Source organism: Hyperolius riggenbachi, chromosome 2 (assembly GCF_040937935.1).
Source record: "Hyperolius riggenbachi isolate aHypRig1 chromosome 2, aHypRig1.pri, whole genome shotgun sequence".
NCBI classification, from domain to species: Eukaryota; Metazoa; Chordata; class Amphibia; order Anura; family Hyperoliidae; genus Hyperolius; species Hyperolius riggenbachi.
The window spans coordinates 265,491,618-265,515,598 of NC_090647.1; the positions used below are offsets into that span (position 1 = coordinate 265,491,618).

General features: G+C 47.9%; 1 protein-coding gene across 1 annotated transcript in view; it reads left to right on the top strand.

Moving 5' to 3' along the window:
• LOC137544299 (multidrug and toxin extrusion protein 2-like) overlaps positions 1–23,981 on the top strand; it is a 204,465-nt gene that overhangs the window by 44,918 nt on the left and 135,566 nt on the right. The window contains exons 4-5 of the mRNA XM_068265355.1: positions 5,769–5,917; positions 15,715–15,757. Of these exons, the coding sequence (XP_068121456.1) occupies positions 5,769–5,917; positions 15,715–15,757 (192 nt within the window). The remainder of the gene's footprint in view (positions 1–5,768; positions 5,918–15,714; positions 15,758–23,981) is intronic.

Here is a 23,981-nt window from a genome sequence, read left to right on the forward strand (position 1 = left end):
TAGCCAGGTGTATAGGTGTCCCCAGTATATGTAGCCAGGTGTATAGGTGTCCCCAGTATATGTAGCCAGGTGTATAGGTGTCCCCAGTATATGTAGCCAGGTGTATAGGTGTCCCCAGTATATGTAGCCAGGTGTATAGGTGTCCCCAGTATATGTAGCCAGGTGTATAGGTGTCCCCAGTATAGCCAGGTGTATATGTGCCCAGTATATGTAGGCAGGGGTATATGTGCCCAGTATATCTAGCCAGGGGTATATGTGCCCAGTATATCTAGCCAGAGGTATATGTGCCCAGTATATCTATCCAGGGTTATATGTGCCCAGTATATCTAGCCAGGGTTATATGTGCCCAGTATATCTAGCCAGGGTTATATGTGCCCAGTATATGTAGCCAGGGGTATATGTGCCCAGTATATGTAGCCAGGGGTATATGTGCCCAGTATATGTAGCCAGCGGTATATGTGCCAGTATATGTAGCCAGGGGTATATGTGCCCAGTATATGTAGCCAGGGGTACATGTGCCCAGTATATGTAGCCAGGGGTACATGTGCCCAGTATATGTAGCCAGGGGTACATGTGCCCGGTATATGTAGCCAGGGGTATATGTGCCCAGTATATGTAGTCAGGGTTATATGTGCCCAGTATATGTAGTCAGGGGTATATGTGCCAGTATATGTAGCCAGGGGTATATGTGCCAGTATATGTAGACAGGGGTATATGTGCCCAGTATATGTAGCCAAGGGTATAGGTGTCCCCCCAGCTGGAGGGGAGCAGCGCAGTGGAGAGGAGCATTGTGCACAGCGTGGGGAAGGGCGAATGTTTCCCCCCCCCCCTTCCCTCACCTTGGGGCTCCTCTCCCTGGCTCTCCCCTCCATAACATTGCGGCGATGGCTGGCAGCGGCATCAGTGGGCGGGACTTACCTCCTCCAGTGTTCCGGGTTGACGCTGTTCGTGCAGCTAGTCTGGTCTAGTGAAGACCAGAGCAGCGGCACGCACAGCGTCAACCCGGAACACTGGAGGTGGTAAGTCCCGCCCACTGATGCCGCTGCCAGCCATCGCCGCCAGCCACCGCCGCAATGTTATGGAGGGGAGAGCCAGGGAGAGGAGCCCCAAGGTGAGGGGGGGGGGGGGGAAACGTCCGCCCTTCCCCACGCTGTGCACAATGCTCCTCTCCACTGCGCTGCTTCCCTCCAGGGTGCTAGGGGGACGGCGTCCACTCCCCCAAAAAAGTGAGTGGATGCCGTCCCCCCGCGTTCACGCAGGACTCGACGTGTGTGTGTGTGTGTGTGTGTGTGTGTATTTTCTGATGGGGAGTTCAGCTCCATAGAAAAGACTGTGAAGGTATGGCTCTCATACTACATTAAGGGTGATAAGATTGGTCTGTGAGCTTTCATTTTCCAAAGACTATAGTCTGATGTGTGTATGAGCCTTTAGTCTTCGGGCAGGCCTGACCGTGCTTTGCAGACCACGTGGTCAGATGGACCTTTGACCCAACGCTGTGTGCCAGAAATGACACCACTTGCCTTTCAACATCACGGTACAGTTAGGGTATCACCTATTTTGAGAAATAATTGCGGCCTGGTATCTTCCACTGTGGTTTGTGGCTTTGCTTTTGTGTGCTGCTTTTCCTCAGGTGGTCATCCCATTGCAGTTTGTACTTTGTCATCATGTGCCTTCGTAAGGAAGTTGTCCCTATGCGGGTCTTGGTCTTTCCACGGCTCAATTTTCAGTGGCAGAGAGTACACATGGCATTGCTCTCATCTGAGGCAGACACACACAAAAATTTCCACACCGCTGAGCCCTGGGGTGATGGCACTTTGGTGGTGGTGGCTGACTGAGTGTTAAGTGAGGTGCCAGAATCAAAGCAGGAGGAGGAAGATATGTCCTGGTTCCGTGCGGAAACTGAGGTGTTCTATGTTAAATAGTCAACTACATCCTGACAATATTGGGGGTTGATGGCACGTGCCTTCTGAACACTGTACTTTGGTCCAGGGCCGCACAAAATCACGACAGCACGACCTCGAACAGACCTGCCGGTTAGCCTGCCTCTGCCTGTTTTGCCCATATTGGGGGGGGGGGGGGGATGAAGTGAAAGGCATGCACTGACTTTACTACAATGTGCAGTCGCACAGGTGCAGTGAACAGGTATGCAGTGACTGGTATCAATACAATGTGCAGCTGTCACACACACAGGTACCGTGAACAGGTGCTGCGACTGGCTGGTATATAACACTGCGTGCGCTCACGTAGGTAGGTAGGTGCACTGAACAGGTGGGTATGCAATGATTGGTATTACAAATGTGCAGCTGTCACACACACACAGGTCCCGTGAACAGGTTCAGCGACTGGTGGTATATAAAACTGCGTGTGCTCACGTAGGTAGGTAGGTAGGTGCACTGAACAGGTGGGTATGCCGTGATTGGTATTACAAATGTGCAGCTGTCACACACACAGTCACTGAATGTGCTGGGCCTGGCAGTGGCCCAATAGGAATTACCAAGGGGCCAAGGTCCAGCAGCTGCGACTGACTGACAGGGCTGTATATGCAACACAAGTGTCTGTGGGACACATGCAAAAAAAAAAAAAAAAAAGGGATAGATCACAAGAACAACATTAGCTCTCAAAAGAGCGGTTGAGGATGAGGAGTGCTTTTTAGCAATAAGGATCAGCAAGAAAGAGCAACCTAACAAGCCTAACACAAGAGCCTAACTAATGCATGCATAATACCCCAACATATGTGCACTGTAGATTACTTTTTTCCCTATGTAGATGCTAGCCTTTATTATAGTTTGATGGCTCTGAACCTCTTACCAACAGTTTTTAGACAAGTACCTCCATTGTGGGTTCTGATGGGCCTTTCACACTGGGATAGTGCGGAGCGGTAGATTTACTGCACCACACTGCAGGGCAATGAAAGACTATGGGGACTAACAAACAGGCACTGTGCGGCTTGATGTGACAGAAGTGAGGCGTTAGCCGCATCCCTGACTCTAAGGCAAACCAATGTTACTGCGCAGTTCTGCTTTGACCTGCAGTGGACCGGAAATAATGTAAGTCTATGGCGACGTGTGTAAATCCGCTGCAAGTTTCACGCGTCGCGCATGCACAGAAGTGTATTTTAGTAATACGCCTCCAAGCACGTGATCACTTCGGCAACAGGAAGTGAGCGTCACGTACTGCTTGGCTGGCTGCCAGATGGGGATTATTGTGTTAAATGCACCTTCAAAATGCAATGGTGCAGACAAGTAGGCAGATTGGCCAGCATCATTTTACTATTTAGATCCTTGCAAGTCAGTGGTTTGGAAAATCTAAGGGAACATTAAAAGGACCAGTGAGGTGAAAATAACCTGACGAGACAAAATATGTGTATGTACAGTGCCAAACATACAACTAACTTGGCTGGGTTTCTTTTTTTTATCTCTGTCTGAAAGAGTTAAAGGACAGCTGGAAGGAGAGGAATATGGATGCTGCCATATTTATTTCCTTTCAACAATACCAGTTGCCTGGCTATCCTGCTGATCCTCTGGCTCTAACACTTTTAGCCATAGGCCCTGAACAAGCATGCAGCAGATCAGATGTTTGACATGATTGTCAAATCTGGCAAGATTAGCTGTAGGTTTGTTTCTGGTGTGCTTCAAACAGCCAAGTCAATCAGCAGGGCTGCCAGGCAACTGGTATTTTATGCATAATGCTTACATCAGTGACAATATACAGTAATGCTGGGAATACACAGCTCGATTTTGAGCCATTAAGATGGCTCAATAGATAATTTCCGACATGTCCGACCTCCCGTCCACTCGTTTCGCCGCTCGATTCCATACTGAATTGAATGGAAAAAGATAAGAAAAATGAGCAGAAGAGAATAGAATTGACTGCGGAATCGAGCCGTAAAACGATCAAATGGGAGAATTGACCCGTGTATTCCAAGCATTAGATTGCAATGCAATGGCCTCAATTCACTAAGCAGTTTAGACTAGTCTACTGATGGTTTTTAGTCTACTGATGGTTTGGTGTAAATCAGATGCATCAAGAGGGAATTCACTAATAATGACCTAATGTTTTAGACCTGGTCTAAAACCTTCGGTAATTAGGTCGGTAAAGCAGGGGAAAATGATCAAAAGATGCAATTCACAAACAAGTAGCTATGACTGACATCATTCTCCTCTGATGAGCTCTCCTCTGCATACAATTAAACTCCTGCATAATTACCCGTATTTCGCGCCATATAAGACGCTCCGGAATATAAGACTCACTCAGGTTTAGAGGGCAAAATCCAGGGAAAAAAATATATACTAATCCTGGTGTGTCCATATTCCAGGAGCGTCTTATAATGGTGTCCCCTTCAGTCCCCAGAAGTCCCCTTCTGTCCTCTTTGACCTCCTGTGTGTCCCCTTCTGCCCCCAGGTGTCCCCTGTGCCCCCAGGTGTCTTCTTCTGTCGCTGGGTGTCCCCCTTCCCCTTCTGCCCACTGTGTGGCTGCTCTGTCCAGCTTCTGTTCCCCAGGTGTCCCCTGTGGTGTTGTCTTATTATGTGACTGCCCCCCCCTCCTGACCCCTGTGTAGCCTCTGTCCAGCCCCCTGTATTTCCCTGCGTATTACATGTCCCCTCGCCTCCCTGTGTGGTCTCTCTGTCTCCGCTGGTGTATTAATGTCCCCCCTTCTCTTACCTATGTGGCCGCTCTGACAAGCCCCGTATATTTGTCTCAGCTTATGTGTATAAAGTCTTTCCTTGCGTCGTGTGGCCGCCCGCTTTGTCCCCCCCCCCCCCCCCCCCCCCCCCCCGTCGGTGTCACCCCGTGCCTGTTAAATGTAGTTCTAGACAGCGTATCTTACTACATCCACGCTGCCCGGGGATCGCCGATGTCCTCACTTCTTGCTCTAGTGACCGGCGCTTGTGGAGATGACGTCATATACACAAGCGCCGGTCACTAGAGCAAGAAGTGAGGACATCGGCGATCCCCGGGCAGCGTGGATGTAGTCGAATACGCTGTCTAGAACTACATTTAACAGGCACGGGGAGACCGACGGGGGGCGGGACAAAGCGGGCGGCCACGCGACGCAAGGAAAGACTTTAAACACATAAGCTGAGACACATATACGGGGCATGTCAGAGCGGCCACATAGGTAACAGAAGGGGGGACACGGCACACCAGACATGCAGCTGGGATTATGCAGGGAATCCCCGATGATGCGGCGGGTCGGCGGTTTGTAACGGCGGGCGATTGTAACTCAGGGATTCCCTGCCTTTGCCGTATAAGACGCAGTGACTTTTTCTCCCCATTTTTGGGGGAGAAAAAGTGCGTCTTATACGGCGGAAAATACGGTAATTCAAAAGGTTCCATCCTCACATCTAAAATACCTCACAGAATAAGGCCTCTTTTCAATGAACTGTTGATAGGCAGTGAAATGCCTCTCAAAAACTCTTACAACTGCTCACTGCTGCCGTGCAACTGCTTGTTTCTGCCTTGCAACTGCTTGTTGCTGCCTTGCAACTGCTTGCTGAGCACACAGCTCAACAGTGCGTAGAAAAGAGGCCTAACTTTACCGACAGAAATCAGCTGTTCTAATCTCTGTCAGAAAAAGTGGGCGTGGTTACTCCTTGTTTGCCTTTGTGAATTGCATCTTTTGATCATTTCCCCTGCTTTACCGACCTAATTACCAAATGTTTGAGCACAGACAATGAAACAGTAAAAACTTAATGCCAGATGTGAATATGATGTATATTTTTTACTGATGCTTACATTTTAAAAGCTTTTTTATTTCTACTTCGTAGATATTTGGTGGTACCAATCTAAAGTTAATTGGCACAGTCCTGCAGCGTGGGATCCTTGTTCTACTTCTGGCTTGCTTTCCTTGTTGGGCACTGTTCATAAATACAGAGAATATTTTATTGCTCTTCAAACAAGATCCGGTTGTTGCTCGGTATATAAGAAATTATTGCGGACATAGTTTTGTATTATGAATACTACTAAACTCTGGAAAGGTGTCTTAGAGTCTAATTTAATTTCCCTAGGGGTATCTCTCGTCCCAGGCTACGGGAGAAAGAAACATGTTGCCATCGGTAATGCTGCTCCAGGGCCAGGATAACTAGCGGGCAGTTAACGCAGAGAGTGGAATGGCATTTAAAAGGACGACTATCACGAAAAAAGTAGGCAGTTAAAATCTGACAGAACCGATAGGTTTTTGGTCAGACCATCTCCTCATAGGGGATTTTCAGGGTTTTCTTTGTTTTCAACAGCATTTGTTGACCAGCAGTTTAACCTATTTTAGTTCCTGGACGTAGAAACTACGTCCAGGAACCATGCGGCCCGCAGTTCGTTAGCCAGGCAATCAGTGGATCGGGCTATGGTGACCGATCACTGATTCCTTTCCCCCGCTGAAAAAGCGACAGCTTCTCTCGGAAGCTGCGCTTTTTCTGGCTGTTGCCTCCCCTATGCGTCTCCCTAAGCGTATGTTACGCTTAGAGTGACGTCATGTAAATAAACTCATGGCCGCCATCTTGTGGCCAAAAAGTAAAACTACAACTAAAAGTAAAAAAAATAAAACACACATTTACATTATAAAACTATTGTTTACATCCCACCCTCCCAAAAATACCCAAATAAAATGTTTAATATAAAAAAAAAAAAAAATACATTACAATAAAAAAAAAAAAAAACACACATGTAAATATTTACCTAAGGGTCTAAACTTTTTAAATATCAATGTAAAGATGAAATATTTATATTTTTTTTTATTTTAAACTTGTAAATAGTGATGGATGCAAAACGGAAAAAATGCACCTTTATTTCCAAATAAAATATTGTCGCCATACATTGTGATAGGGACATAATTTTAATGGTGTACTAACTGGGACATATGGGAAAATACAATACGTGAGTTTTAATTATGGAGGCATGTATTATTTTAAAACTATAATGGCTGAAAACTGAGAAATAATGATTTTTTTCCGTTTTTTTCTTATTCTTCCTGTTAAAATGCATTTATAGTAAAGTGGCTCTTAGCGAAATGTACCTCCCAAAGAAAGCCTAATTGGTGGTGGAAAAAACAAGATATAGATCAGTTCATTGTGATAAGTAGTGATAAAGTTATAGGCTAATCAATGGGAGGTGAACATTGCTCAAGTGAAAACGATGGAACCCGAATGGGTTAACTGCCAAAATAGTAAGTTACCATCCAGCCTCCCTTCTCACTTGCACATGCACACTATGTTGTCAGTTAGACTTTGCAACTGCTGTTCAGCAAATGCTGTTGAAAACAAAGAAAACCCTGAGAATCCCCCATGAGGAGATGGACTGGCCCAAAACCTGTCCGTTCTGTCAGATTTTAACTGCCTCCTTTTTTTTGCGACAGTAGTTCTTTAAAACTCCCCATTTGAATGTCCCCAGGATCAGTCTCCCAAGTATCCTCCGAGCAGGGGCGTAGCAATAGGGGTTAAAGAGGTTGCAACCACATTGGGGCCTTTGGGCCAGAGGGGCCCCGTAGGGCCCTCCCTCAACTGCAGTGTTGGCTCTCTATTGGTCCTGTGCTCATAATAATCACTTCCATAGATACTTTGAATAGAGGTAATCATTAACAAGCAGTTCCCCATCCCCTTCTTGCACCTCTGACTCCGTAATTGCGATTGGCAGGTTTTGGTGTGCCGTATCAATTGTTATGTACGGATTGCTTGGGGGACCCCAATGTAAAACTTGCATCGGGGCCCATAGCTCCTTAGCTACGCCCCTGCCTCCGAGGCTCTCAATCTCTGGGGTCAGATCACCATCTGTCACATGACGGTAGACTGGGATCTCACCATAAAGATAGCGTGCACCCGAAGATGTTGTAGGATGCCTTCTCACTTATCTCTGCGATCTCCACCACATTTTTCTGTGTTATTATACTCGCAATACTTTGTTTTTGAGTATTGCACATCTATTTATTTTGTTTGTGTTGTAATAAAAAATGATCGTTCTGATTTTTTTTCATGCATTCCAATGAAGTTAATTTACATGAAATTTGATGTAATTAATTGCACATTTGCATACAAATTTTCACATTTGGAAAGTTAAAATTTGCATTTCTGTTGACTAACATTGTATGTGTTTTGCACGGCCTCCCCCCACCCCCCCCCCCCCCCCCCCCCCCCCCCCCCCCCCCCCCCCCCCCCCCCCACACAAAAAAACCACCCCATACAAGTAGACTGCTTTTTTTCTTCTGAAAAAGCAGATGCGAAAAATTTGCACAACGCATGCCACATGCAGTGCCATGGACTTGCATTAGATCTGTGGTGAACATGACTTTGCAAAAAAACGCAATTTGTGCACAAATTCTGTCAAGTGGAAAAGGTGCCTCGTGTTTTTACTAAATTACTTTAAAAATACTTTAATTTTATTTACTCATAAAAGTTAAAATGTAAAAATTGGACATTTTGGTCATGAAATGATTGCATATGGTTTCTGGAATGTTTGCCACAAAGAAGGGGAGTCACGTGCTATTCTCCTTTGTACACAGTTGGGGGCCTGTTTCCACTGACCGAGACACATGGTGGCACTACCTCAGAGTCCCCAACCGTCCCGTTTTCATCAGGACGGTCCCGATTTGGGGAGCCCCTCCCGCCATCCCGCGCTGCCGCCCCTTCTGTCCCACCCGCTGGGCAAGGGGGTAAAAAAACTGATTGAGGCACCAGCCACGGGGATGCCGTATGCTATGCGGGATGGGTGGCCGCTATTTCTCCCTCCTAATGTGCCCCCCAGTGTGTCCTCCCCCCCCCCCCCCCGCCTGCAGAGAGTTAAATGCGCAGCGGAGCAGGCTGTCATTAGGGCTCTTTCACATTAGGGCAGATTTTCTGCGTTAATGCAAACGGAAGCCGTTTGCGTTAACCAAGGTAAGATGAAAGTCCATAGACTTTCATTTTACCTTTCACACTCGACGCTGCGTTTCGATGCGTTGCGGTTCCGACGCACCCGGGCGCAGTTTTTCCTCCAACGCACCCGCGAGCCGGCGGTTTCCGTCGGGTTTAATTACCAGCTACCGCCGCTGATTGCGTCGCACCGCAGATACCCGACGGCACGCCGCAGGCAGACAACGCGTGCAGGAGAACGGCTCCTGTTCGCGTTGTCTGATGTGAAAGAGCCCTTAATCTTACCCTTGCCTCTCCATACCAGGATCTTGCTCTTCTAGTCTTCCTGTGACGTCACAGGAGGCAGAAAGCCGAGAAGACCAGATGAGATCCCCGCATGGTTCGCCTGCGGGGAAACTCTCAGAATTCGGCCCGGTTTCCGCAGTAGTGGAAACGGGCTCTTACTATTGAGCAGTTTGGCGGGACTGACTAGGCCATTGTGCTGATATTCCCCCCAAATGCATTGCCGTCTGTACAGTTCTCCATTTAAAGTAACAGCAAGATATGAAGACTCACCGGTGGATGATTTTTAATGGTGTCAGGATTTTCTGGTATCCTGCTGCCCCCTGCACTGCGGTAGGCATGGACTCTCCCAGGGCATGAAATCTAAGTGGTTACTGATCTTCACCAGAGCACCCAGAAAGGGATGAGGGGTCACCACCTCTAGTGGGCAAGGGACTACTTTGCTGTGATGATGATGAGATTGCCTCACCAGTGACATAGAGAACTGTGACACCACGGAGAGAGTGCAGGCAAAAAAACAGGCTGGTAATTGTAGGCAGGGTCATACTAGCCAAGGTCAAAGGGCATACAGCAATCAAATGATGATCTAATCAAGCCAAGATCAGGACACGTAGCTAACTAGCAAAGTCAGGCCTCTTTTCCACAGACTGTTGATAGGCTGTGAAATGCCTCTCAAACTCTGAGGCCAGAAACCCACTAGGCACTATTTCTAATCTCCAGTGATTTGAAAAAGCTCTTGCTAATGCAATGCTATGGGGGATTTTTATAAAATCACATTGCTCCAGTGGGATTAAACCCATAGCATTACATTAACAAGAGTTTTCAAATCGTAAAGCGCTCAGAAAAAAAAATCGCTCCTAGTAGGTTTCTGGCCTAAGGGCCCGTTTCCACTATAGCGAATCTGCATGCGTATTCACATAGCCAATGTACAGGAAAAATCTGCACAGCAGAGCCATCAGAATTCGCACACCGCAAGGCAGTGTGCGATTTGCATACACTGTAATTAATATAAAATTTGCATTCGTTTTTACAATGTGAATTCATGTACATTTTCGCCTAAAATCAATGTAAAAGCACACCGGCACTGACATGGTTAAATTCGCATACTTACAAAAATACGCAAAAACATACGCAAATTCGCATACAAACACGTACCAATTTGCATACACATGCAAATTCATTTTTACGTTTTCCACAAAGAATTTGCACCGCACAAGTCGAAACGGGCCCTTACAACTGCTCACTGCTGCCTGGTAACTGCTTGATGAGCACACAGTTCAACAGTCCATGGAAAAGAGGCGTCAGTTACAAGATGGGTCACAACAGGAATTCAAGCAAGCAGAGTATCACAAGGCAGGTAGGAACAGCCTCATGACAAAGAGCAAGGGCTGACCAGTAAACACAGGACATACATTTGATGAACTGGCAGTCATCTGCTGACCAGGAAGTGCTTAAAGAGAACTTGAACTGAAAATAAAAATGTCAAAACAACCATATATGCATTTTTACACCAGACCTGTGAATCACATACAATGCAAGTCAATGGTAATGCAAAAGTTCACATGCAAATATGCAGTGAATTACATACATAATCATTTATATAGCCCTGACATCTTCCACAGTGCTTTACAGAGTATGTCACTAAGGCCCAGTGCACACCGAGCGGTTTTTGGAGCGATCCGCCGGCCGCATCCGCCTGGAAAAACGCTTGGCTAATGTATTGCAATGGGATGGTGCACACCGGCGGTTTGAGGTTTTTGCCAAGCCGCAAACACGCCTCCTGCTGCGCGTTTGCGGTTTGCTAAAAAACCTCAAACCGCCGGTGTGCACCACACATTGAAATACAATAGCCAAGCGTTTTCACTGGCTGATGCGGCTGGTGGATCGCATACAAAATCCGCTTGGTGTGCACCCGGCCAAATATCTGCTCTCTGCTCCCAAAACCGCTAGCGTTTTGACGATCTGCTAGCGGTTTTGGTGTGCACTGGGCCTAACTGTCCCTCAAAGAAGCTCAGAATCTAATCTGATCCCTACCATAGTCATGTCACTGTAGTAGTCAAGGGCCAATTTTGGGAGGAAGCCAATTAACTTATGTGTATGTTTTTGGGCAGAAACTGGTGTGCCCAAGGAAAACCCACACAGATAAAATGAGAACATAAAAAACAAAACTCTATGCCAATAGTTCCCTGGGAGGAAGTCAAATTAGGCACCCAACACCACAAGGCAAGAGTGCTTTCCACTATACCACCATGCTCCTGCAAATTAACATGCATGGAAAAAAATGGCAATGCAAAATATTGCAGGATCCCTAATAAATAAATGCTGAAAAACATGTCTAGAAATTGCAGGGATAAGTGTGAAGGCAGCCTAATGCTACTTTGCAAGATGCTGCACACAAAGATGCTGAACACATTCAAAAGATCAGTCTCTGCAAAACATCCGTTCCTGCAAAATGCATTCTTAGGCCCAGTGCACACCGAGTGGTTTTTGGAGCGATCCGCCGGCCGCATCCGCCTATAAAAACGCTTGTCTAATGTATTGCAATGGGATGGTGCACACCGGCGGTTTGCGGTTTTTGCCAAGCCGCAAACGCGCCTCCTGCTGCGCGTTTGCGGTTTGCGGAAGCGTTTCGTCCTCAATGTAAAGTATAGGAAAAATGCAAACCGCTCTGAAAAACGCTACTTGAGAGCGGTTTGCCAGGCATTTTTGTTACAGCAGCTGTTCAGTAACAGCTTTTACTGTAACAATATGTGTAATCTGCTACACAAAAACGACCCAAAACCGCTAGGTATGTTTAGAAAACCTCTCTAAACATGCCTAGAATCGCTCTGAAATCAGCTCCCAAAACCGCTAGCGTATTGCGGATCTGCTAGCGGTTTTGGTGTGCACTGGGCCATAGTCTATGATATCTGCAGATCCTCATACACACACCTTGTTTAACAGACATTCATCTGCAGATCTGAAGATCCATCCTGGTGGATCTGATCTGCAGATGAATGTCTGTTAAACAAGGTGTGTGTATGAGGATCTGCAGATATCATAGACTATGAATGCATTTAGTAGGAACGGATCTTTTGCAGGAACAGATCTTTTGCAGATACTGATCTGTTGCATGTGTGCAGCATCTTTGTCTCCAGCAAGCATCTTGCAAAGTTTTTTATTTGATGAGGAGTTCAGCTCAATAGAATAGACTGTGTAGGTATGGCCCTCATACTACATGGAAGGGGGTAAAATTGGTCTGTGATCTTGCCTTTTCCAAAAGGCTCAGGGCTCGTTTCCACTATTGCGGTGCAGAATCGCCTGGATTCCACTGCTGATGAAATCACATGCGGATGCGATTCCCCATGCGATTTTTGCCGCGAATGTGAGGGTGTATGCGATTTTAACCATGTCACTGCCTGTGTGAATTTACATTGGTACCTATGCGAATTCGCATGCGAATTCGTGGCAAAAACCGCATGGTGAAACCGCATGTGATTTCCCTATTAGATACATTGCATGCGATTCGCATGCATTCTACTCGCAGGCGAATTCTGCGGCTCTTTTGTGCGTTTTTTCACCGCTGAAAAAAAACGCACCTCAACAACGCTACAGTGGAAACAGGCCCAACCACTTGCATTCCATGTGCGAATCCGCATGCGTTGGACGCATGCGGATTCGCGATAGTGGAAACGAGCCCTCATACACACATCAGACCATAGTCTTTGGAAAATGAAAAAAAAAGACCAATTTTACCCCCTTCCATGTAGTATGAGAGCCATACCTACACAGTCAATTCCATTGAGCTGAACTCCCCATCAGATAAAAATCTTTGCAAGATACTGCACACAAAGATGCTGTAGACATTCAAAAGATCAGTATCTGCAAAAGATCTGTTCCTGCATAATGCATTCATAGTCTATGATATCTGCAGATGATCATACACACCTTGTTTAAAGGACGTTCATCTGCAGATCAGATCCACCAGGATGGATTTTCAGATCTGCAGATGATTGTCTGATCTGCAGATGAATGTCAGTTAAACAAGGTGTGTATGATGATCTGCAGATCTCAGACTATGAATGCAATTTGCAGGAACGGATCTTTTGCAGATAATGATCTTTTGTGTCTGTACTCACAGAGGTGCCTGGCTCTTCTACCGACCACATATGCTATTGCTCCGTTGTTATTGCCTGATGAAGCGGGATCAAACCTGCGAAACGCGTTGCATATTTGGAGTTCATAAATAAAATATATTGACTGTGTTTACTACAGTCGTTGTGTGTCTCTGTGTGTGCAGCATCTTGCAAAGATTTTTTTCTGATGGGGAGTTCAGCTCCATAGAAAAGACTGTGAAGGTATGGCTCTCATACTACATGGAAGGGGGGGGTCTGTTTGCTTTCATTTTCAAAAGACTATGGTCTGATGTGTGTATGTGGCCAAAGACTTTTATCTCAAGTGTGGGCTTGGGACCACATTTCTAAGTGCTTGTTATTTGAAAAGCTCTTGCCAATGTAATGCTATAGGTATGGGGGATTAAAAAAAAAAAAAAAATCACATCCCTCAAGAGGGATCACACACAATGCATTAGATTAGCAAGGGTTTTTCAAATCCCAAGTGCTTACAAAAGGCTTAAACTGGCCATACACTAGGCCAATTCCCGCCAGATCGACAGCAGATTCGATCACTGGGATCGAATCTGCTGTCACATCGTTCCCACAACACGCCGAATTTTGATCCATTTCGTCCAATCCCGTCGATCGTTCCGTGCGGAAAATTACCGTCGATCGCCCGCGGGTAGGGAGTAGTGTTGGGCGAACAGTGTTCGCCACTGTTCGGGTTCTGCAGAACATCACCCTGTTCGGGTGATGTTCGCGTTCGGCCGAACACCTGATGGTGTTCGGCCTTTTAAGTTCGGGTTCGCCCCGAACTTCTAATGGCCGCCGAACAGGGCCGAACAGGGCCCTGTTCGGCCGAATACTGCCCCCCTATGGGGTCGCAGGCATAAGGGGGGAGCATGCCCCGATCGCGGGGGGGGGGGTCGGAAATTCCCCCCACCCCCTCCGCTAGCGCTCCCCCCTCTGCCCGCTTCCCCATACAAAAGTTTAAGCAAAGTACCTGTAGTGGATGGCCTGGCAGTGGGCGGCACTGTGGAGTGAGGAGGAGGAGTCCGGAGAGTGACGAGTTGAGGGAGGCCGGGCAGCGGGCGTGAGGTCAGAGAAAGGGCGGAAGTACCACAAGGGTACTTCCGCTGAACCGCCCGCTGCCCGGCCTCCCTCAACTCGTCACTCTCCGGACTCCTTCTCCTCACTCCACAGTGCCGCCCACTGCCAGGCCATCCACTACAGGTACTTTGCTTAAACTTTTGTATGGGGAAGCGGGCAGAGGGGGGAGCGCTAGCGGAGGGGGTGGGGGGAATTTCCGACCCCCCCCCCCCGCGATCCTGGGCATGCTCCCCCCTTATGCCTGCGACCCCATATGGCCCCCAAAAGCTGGATGTTCGGAAAGTTCGGGGTTCGGCCCGAACATGCCGAACATCTCGGCCATGTTCGGCGAACTTTCCCGAACCCGAACATCCAGGTGTTCGCCCATCACTAGTAGGGAGCGCGTCGCTAGCAGCGTTCGAGTACCCGACGACCGACGCAATAAAGCCCGCATACATTACCTGCTCCGCCGGCACGACTGCCCCCGGTCACCGCTGCTCCGTCTCCGCGCTGGTCTGGTCTCCGGCATGCTTCACTTCTTCTAGCCCGGCAGGAAGTTTAAACAGTAGAGGGCGCTCTACTGTTTAAACTTCCTGCTGGGCAGGAAGAAGTAAAGCATGCCGGACCTGGAGACCAGAGCGGAGACGGAGCAGCGGTGACCGGGGGTAGTCGCACCGGCGGAGCAGGTAATGTATGCGGCGGCGGCGGCGGCAGCAGTAGCAGTGGCAGCAGCACCACCACAACAGATTGAACGGTTTCAGGCTGAAATCGGTTCACAATCTGTTTGCAGTAAAGGTAGCCATACGATCCCTCTCAGATCCCTCTCTGATCGAATCTGATCAATCTGTTGGTCGAATCTGATGACAAATCGACCAGTGTATTGCTACCTTTAGAAAATCACTGGGACCCACTAGCAGGGCTTTTCTAAGCACAAGTGATTTGTAAAGCTCTTTCTAATGTAAAGCTATGGATGATTTTTTATAAAATCTCATCGCTCAAGTGGGATCACGTCCATAGCATTACATTAGCAAGAGCTTTTCAAATCACAAGCGCTTAGAAAAAAAGTGCTGCTAGTGGACTCCTTAACCTAACCCTTGTGCCACAATCTCTGACAATATAAGTGCCACCACTAAAAACTCCCTCCGCAATATTCGCACAGCCAAATTACAATAATGTAATGCCCAAATTACCCCCTGGGTGCGGTATAGCAACAATTAACATTGTTAAAGACTATCGGGAATGGAAATTGCCTGATTTGATAATTGGCATTGGCAGGAAATCGGAATTTTCAAGGAATTGAAAACCTGGACTTCTGACCATCCCTACCTAGCAGCTATACAAATGTTCTTGCAGGGTAGTGTGTAGATTATAATATGATTTCCCACCCCTGACTCTCCTTTTTATGGTTGCAGTCTGGCAGAAGATTATGTGCTGGTTTTTATCCCTGCTCTTCCAGTAAGTGTCTGTATTTCTAATTTACTTATCGAAATGCAGTATATCTACAGTATATATACCGTATATATTTTACAATAGCATGCCTATCCCCACTTTCCAACTGTCAAATCTATCTATCTATCTATCTATCTATCTATCTATCTATCTATCTATCTATCTATCTATCTATCTATCTATCTATCTATCTATCTATCTATCTATCTATCTATCTATCTATCTATCTATCTATGCCACAAACTATATTTCTGAATAGCAATACTGACAGAGATACTATGGGCTCAATTCTGATCGGACACTCAGTAAAATAAATAACATGAGGAGAAATACCTAATTCGGTATTGCTGATTTTTCAGCAGTATTCTTAAAGCTTTGTCATAGTGCGGTATTTTTCCCGAACAACTGTGCAGGGAGGGAGGGGGATACCTTCCTCGGCTCACTAATCCTCCGGGCTGATGGGCAGACTCAGGGGCTGTGCTGTTACATCCACACAGCAGTAGAAATGGGAAGTCCGGATCTTTTTAAGGATTCAGATCATTCAAATCAGATCATTGAAAAGATCCGGATCTTTGATCCAAATCTTTGAATCATTTTACAAGGGAAGCATTCGGGGGTGAAATGACTAGCAGGACAGGACTTTCCCTGCAGTGGACAGAGAAGGGGAGGGGGTGGACAGACAGAGAAGGGGAGATGGTGGACAGAGAAGGGCAGGGATTGGACAGAGAAGGGAGGAGGTGGACGAAGAGGGGAGAGCAGAGAGCAGAAATGTTTTTTGCATACATTACCCACATGTTGCAATCCTATGCTTTAACCTCCTGAGCGGTATGGACGAGCTCAGCTCGTCCATCACCGCCGGAGGCTGCCGCTCAGGCCCTGCTGGGCCGATTTTCCTCAAATAAAAAGCAGCACACGCAGCCGGCACTTTGCCGGCCGCGTGTGCTGCCTGATCGCCGCCGCTCTGCGGCGATCCGCCGCCAGCAGCGGCGAAAGAGGGTCCCCCCAGCCGCCCGAGCCCTGCGCAGCCGGACCAATCAGTTCCGGCCAGCGCTAAGGGCTGGATCGGAGGCGGCTGACGTCAGGACGTCACTCCGCTCGTCGCCATGGCGACGAGGAAAGCCAAACAAGGAAGGCTGCTCATTGCAGCCTTCCTTGTTACTTATGCTTGCCGGAGGCGATCAGAAGAACGCCTCCGGAGCGCCCTCTAGTGGGCTTTCATGCAGCCAACTTTCAGTTGGCTGCATGAAATAGATTTTTTTTTATTAAAAAAAAACCCTCCCGCAGCCTCCCTGGCGATCTCAATAGAACTCCGGGGAGGTTAAATATATGTCACCTATATGTTCATCTGTATACTTTAAATGCAAACGTCTCACAGTGAAAAAAAGCATTCCCCAATGTGTCCTTTTCTTACCTCGAACACTCATCATAAATTTAGGGAGAAGTTAAGTGCAGCTGTTTAGAGCAGAGTGCATGAGGATCTCATTGCACTGCAATCACAGTGCCTGTGTTGTCGTTCTAGCCCAGCATGCTGTCTGCAAAGTTACTGAGCTGTGCTGAGCCAAAAGTTTCCCATTTGTTCACTATGCACAACTACGGAACAGACAGCCTAAAATGAGCAGCACATTCCAGCCAGTACGTGTGCTCTACACATATCTGGCAGTGGCACCGATGTCCCCTCTCTCTCATCTACCTGTCCCTGGCTGCAAGTCTGGCTCCCCTCCAAATGAGCGATCCATCTCTGCTCTGCTTCCAGGACCCCCCTGCCCGCTGAGAGGGGGGGGGGCGTGCCGCTCCTGGCTCCACCCCCTTTGTGAACCGAATCGTTCATTTTGATGATCCGGATGATTCGACTCACAAAAGAGATTCGGATCAAAGATCTGAATCGTTCATGATCCGGACAACACTACGTAGCAGCAGCTCTGTGCAGTAGCCGGTGTAATGTCTGATTGCGCTGCCCGGAAGCTTCCTTCCACACTGCGTAGCACGCATGCTCAGCGGTGAAGTTAACGATGCTGCTGGAGGTAAAATACTAAATATCTTCACTTCCACACCTCTTACCTTCCCCAAATCTTCAGGGTAGGTAGGGGACCCCCCGAACTACCTCTATACCAAATTGCAGCCCCCGAGACCCGCTGGTTCAGGAGATAGATTACAGAAACCGATCTCTGGAACCAGCGGGTCTGGGGGGCTGCAATTTGGCATAGAGGTTGTTCTGGAGGTTCCCTCCATACCCTGAAAATGTGGGGAGTGGAAGAGGTGTGGGAGCTGAGATATCTAGTATTTTACCACCAGCAGCATCATTCAATAGGAAATGTGGCCACACAGTCTCCTACTGCGCATGCGGGGCAGCGCAAATCCTCAGGCAGCGTAATCAGACACAACACCGGCCTCCACCATCCCCCTCCGTGCTCACTATCTCCTATCAGGCCGATCAGTGAGGAGGAGCACGGAGGTTAGTCAGAAGCACACAGTGGGCATGGGTGTAATGAGACACCACAGCACCCAGCAGGAGACTGCTTTACAACAGTCTTCACTCTGCAGATATCCACGGCTCCCAGTGCAGCTTCAACAGACAGGAATCACTGAAGGAAACTCTCTCCCCCTCCTGCCTCCCACTAGCCATACTTATTTTATCGCATAGATAAAATGAAGTTACTGGCAGCTAAGAGCTGGTCTTAAAAAGCAACTACTTTTGCTTGAGTTTTCAAATGCTCTAATCTTCCAGAATTCACATTTACTGACTTTAAGGCTGCTTACACACAGGGACGTTACAGATGCACGTTAGTGCGCCTGTAACGCTCCCCTAACGCACAGCAATGTAACACAAGTGAGCTGTTCACACAGCCCACGTTGCGTTACATGTAACGCTGCACGTTGTTCGGAAAGTGCAGCATGCTACGGCGTTGGAGCGGCTATAGCCGCGTTAGACTGTTTGCACATGCTCAGTGGGGGGCGGAGAGGAGGCGGGGAGATGCAGCTACAGTAGCCGCGCACATGGCTACTTAATATTCACTGCACTGGCGGCAGCTGATTGGCCGGCGGGACCACGTGATGCGGAGTGTCTCGCTCCGCATCACGTGGTCCCGCCGGCCAATCAGCGCCACTCTGGGAGACCTTATAGGGATAGAGCCGCCTAACGCGGCTCACTCTACCGTCCTCTCTTGCAGCACCATACGTTGTGTTAGGTGCACGTTATGCGACCTTAACGTAGCACCTAACGCAACGTCTTGGTGTGCAAGTAGCCTTAAGGAGGACTTTATCTCACAAGTCGGTATTTTATCTCACTGCTCGGTAACTTCATTTTTCCATGTGGTAACAGCCTTTCAGAATTAGAAGTTTGATAAAATCAGTGGTATTTTTACATTGCCGAATGCGGTAATGCTTTCAGAATTGAGCCCTATATGTCTATTTGTGTTGTATAGATCAGACGAATTCTTATATTATATGAGAATTGATTGGTATTCAAGTTAGCATAATCTACATGAGTAGGGTGTAATGCATTGTATCTAATGCATTCTGCTCCACACATTGGCCTCAATCCACTAAGGGCAGTTCGGTAAAATAATTCAGTATTTTACAGTTTTATTCCAAATTTACAAAGATTTCCCACATGCGGTAGAAGTTCGGTAATATACCCCCCAAAAAATGCTTCAGTTCACAAAGCCCTGCTTGGTAAGGCCTCATTTCCATGAACTGTTGATAGGCAGTGAAATGCCTCTCAAACTCTAAGGGCCCGTTTCCACTAGTGCGGAAACCGGGCCGAATCCGCAGAGTTTCCTCGCAGGCAAATCACGCGGGGAAACTCTGCCATAGGACACAATGGCGCCGCCGGCCGAATCGCTTACCTTAGTGATTCGGCTGCCATTGCCATCAGTTTCAGTGTGGGAGGCTGCGAATCCCACGGCTTATGGGATTCGTCAGCGTTCCCGCAGACCAGGAAGTGCCGCCGTGCGCGGCACTAGTAGAAACGGGCCCTTACAACTGCCTGAGGGGTGCCTCTAGCCCTTTTGTCACTCCAGGCAAGAAAACATCCTTCCAAAAGAAGAAAAATCCCCAGAAAAATGGCATGTGGTCCTGAGGAAACAGGGTATGGGCCTGAGTTTCCTCCTGTAACACAGTTAGTTAGACAGAGTGTCTTTTAAAAGTAATTAGACAACATTCTCCCCTCCCCTAGAAAGGAACCCACACATGTTTCTTTTGGTTCATGTATTAGCATGGTATTTAGTAATCATGAGCCCCCAAAATGCCAAGTGCTGCAACAATAACTCCAACATATCAAATGCACACACACTGTACACACACACACACACACACACACACACACACACTGTACACACACTGTACACACACACACTGTACACACACACACACACACACACACACTGTACACACACACACACACACACACTGTACACACACACACACACACACACACACACACACACACACACACACACACACACACACACACACACACACACCAGAATCAGTGCTGGAACCATGGAAAGCGATGCCAGCAGCAGAGACGACACTGGCATTGGTGTCACCAGGGGCGTTCCTAGGGTCCTTGTAGATCGCGGGCACCTGTGGGCACTAGGTTGGGGGGGGGAGGGGTTGGCAAAATGGGTGTGGTCATGCAGTGAGTGGGCGTGGACATGTGTGGGGCCAAATGTACATGAACTTAGCAGCGGTGTAAGCTACAGGTAACGGGCCTGCCCATCGAAATATTGGATGGAGCCCCCTGTCTATTTAGATAATTTACAATCAGTATAGACATAGATCAAAGATGTATACACACACATACAATTTTGATTGGTCAATCACTGACCAATTTTACCACCCCTATGCAATAAGTGGGCCAACAGACAATGAAATTGATGAACAGAGCTAAAATTGGCTAATCAAAATTGTATGTGTGTACCAGGCTTTACAGCTAATACTGTACATACTGAAAGTAGCAGGGATCATCATACAATACAGCTGGTTTATAATCAGTAAAGGCACAGAGTAACACCTTATACTGTACACACTGGATGTAGATCAGCACACAGTGCAGGCACTAGAGAACAGCTTATACTGTACATACGGTAGGCAGCAGAGATCAGCACACTGCAGCTAGCGTGCCGAAAAATACGAGGGTTACGTTGTGCGGCGCGCGTAGCTGAAAAATAGGTGTGGCCATGGACCACAATGTGGGTGTGGTCACGGGTGGAGACAAATTTACATGAACTTAGCAATGGTGGGACATTAGATTAGGACAGTGGTGGCAAACTTTTTGGAGGCAGAGTGCCCAAACGGCAACCCAAAAGTCACTTATCTATCGCAAAGTGGCAGCAGCAATTTAAACTAAATACAGTACAAACGTTTTAACACATACATGAACATTTTGGAAAATCCAAGTTGAAAAACTGTGAAGATAAACAATTTCATCCATCCTACTCCTGAAAAAAAATTATTCATTTTTTTTAGAACCTCCCAGTTTTATTTTCTGTTTTAAAAAGCTAAAAAAGTAGGTTTAATGCTATTGTCTCATATGATGATGATTCAGCTTTTCCCATAGTCTCGCAGTTAGCAATCATGAGGCCCCCAACAAGACAAATTCATCAATCTTGAGCCCCCCAACAAGACAAATTCAGCAATCATGAGGCCCCCCAACAAGACAAATTCAGCAGTCATGAGGCACATAAATAGACAGCATTTCACATAAATAGACAGAATGCCCCCTTAATATGGTAGACACCTCTTACCTGGCTTCTGAATTCTCCTCTACTGGCTGCTGTGCCTGACAATACTGTTTTTGGCTGGATTGGGGATGATGTGTGGGCTAAAAAGGCCCGGCAGTGATGCTGTGGCCTGGCTGGCGGTGATGCTGTGGCTGATGCTGTGGCTGGGTTGGCTGGCGGAGATGCTGTGACCTGGCTGGCGGTAATGCTGGGCTGTGCTTGGCTGGTTGAAGTAAATGCTAGCCTTACTGATGGTGATGCTGTGGCCTTTTTGACAGCGATTCTGGGCTGGTTGGCTGGTGGTGATGCTGGGCTGGCTGGCCAGGATAGTTTAGGTAGCGCCAGGAGTCCCCCTAGTTAAGGTAGCGCCAGATGTCCCCCTAGTTAAGGTAGCGCCAGAAGTCCCCCTAGTTAAGGTAGCGCCAGAAGTCCCCCTAGTTAAGGTAGCGCCAGAAGTCCCCCTAGTTAAGGTAGCGCCAGAAGTCCCCCTAGTTAAGGTAGCGCCAGAAGTCCCCCTAGTTAAGGTAGCGCCAGAAGTCCCCCTAGTTAAGGTAGCGCCAGAAGTCCCCCTAGTTAAGGTAGCGCCAGAAGTCCCCCTAGTTAAGGTAGCGCCAGAAGTCCCCCTAGTTAAGGTAGCGCCAGAAGTCCCCCTAGTTAAGGTAGCGCCAGAAGTCCCCCTAGTTAAGGTAGCGCCAGAAGTCCCCCTAGTTAAGGTAGCGCCAGAAGTCCCCCTAGTTAAGGTAGCGCCAGAAGTCCCCCTAGTTAAGGTAGCGCCAGAAGTCCCCCTAGTTAAGGTAGCGCCAGAAGTCCCCCTAGTTAAGGTAGCGCCAGAAGTCCCCCTAGTTAAGGTAGCGCCAGAAGTCCCCCTAGTTAAGGTAGCGCCAGAAGTCCCCCTAGTTAAGGTAGCGCCAGAAGTCCCCCTAGTTAAGGTAGCGCCAGAAGTCCCCCTAGTTAAGGTAGCGCCAGAAGTCCCCCTAGTTAAGGTAGCGCCAGAAGTCCCCCAGTTTAGGTTGTGACAGGAGCCCCCCAGTTTAGGTTGTGACAGGAGCCCCCCAGTTTAGGTAGTGACAGGAGCCCCCCAGTTTAGGTAGTGACAGGAGCCCCCCAGGTTAGGTAGAGAGTGACAGGGACCCCCAGGTTAGGTAGAGAGTGACAGGGACCCCTAGGTTAGGTAGAGAGTGACAGGGACCCCTAGGTTAGGTAGAGAGTGACAGGGACCCCCAGGTTAGGTAGAGAGTGACAGGCGCCCCCCAGGTTAGGTAGAGAGTGACAGGCGCCCCCCAGGTTAAGTAGCGAGTGGCAGTGACCCCCCGGTTAGGTAGTGACAGGGACCCCCCGGTTAGGTAGTGAGTGACAGGCGCCCCCCTCACCTGACAGCCAGCAGCATGTCAGACTCAGACCTCGATCAGCGTGCGACCCGACCAGTTACAGCACCCTGCTGTGTATGCGGTAGTGATGTCTCTAACTGGTCGCCCGCTGATCGAGGTCTGACGCTGCTGGCTGTCTGGCAGCGGCGGCCAGGAGGGGGCAACTGGCACCCCTGGAAATTGGGGCATCCCAGGACATGTTGGGGCATGGGCCCCCCCCAAAATAGGGCTAGCGATGGCCATGGGTGTCACCCAGTGCGGTAACTAGTGGTGACACCGCCGCCCAATCCTCCGCTTAACAATAGTCCCCAAGAGCGTGGGGCTGTAGGGACCCAGGAGTCTGCTCCTCCTCTATGGGGTGCAGAGTAACCACAGAAGTGTATTTATATTTACCTGTTCCCTGCATAGCACTGATCTTCAGATAGTAGGTAGCCTCTGTCCTATCCCAACCCCCAGATAGGTTAGCTTAGTAAAAGTACAGGCATAGAGTAATAGCTTTTAAAATACACAAATAAGGTAGTAGAGGTAAGCACACAGTGCAACTAGTTTACTATCAATACAAGCACAGAGTAACAGCTTATATTGTACATACTGGAGGTAACATGAATCAGCACACACTGCAGCTAGTTTACTATCACTACAGGCATAGAGTAACAGTTTATACTGTACATACTGGAGGTAGCAGAGATCAGCACACACTGCAGTTAGCTTACTATTAGTAAAAGGACAGAGTAACAGCTTATACTGTACAAACTGGAGGTAACACGGATCAGCACACACTGCAGCTAGTTTACTATCATTACAGGCACAGAGTAACAGTTTATACTGTACATACTGGAGGCAGCAGAGATCAGCACACACTGCAGCTAGTTTACTATCAGTACAGGCACAGAGTAACAGTTTATACTGTACATACTGGAGGCAGCAGAGATCAGCACACACTGCAGCTAGTTTACTATCAGTACAGGCACAGAGTAACCCCCTTATACAATACAGTGTGAGGTAGCAAAAATCAGCACATGCTACAGGCACAGAGTAACAGCTTATACTGTAAATACTGAGGTAGCAGAAATCAGCACACACTGCACCTAGTGTACTATCAGTATAGGCATAGAGTAAAAATGCATACACACTTGAAAT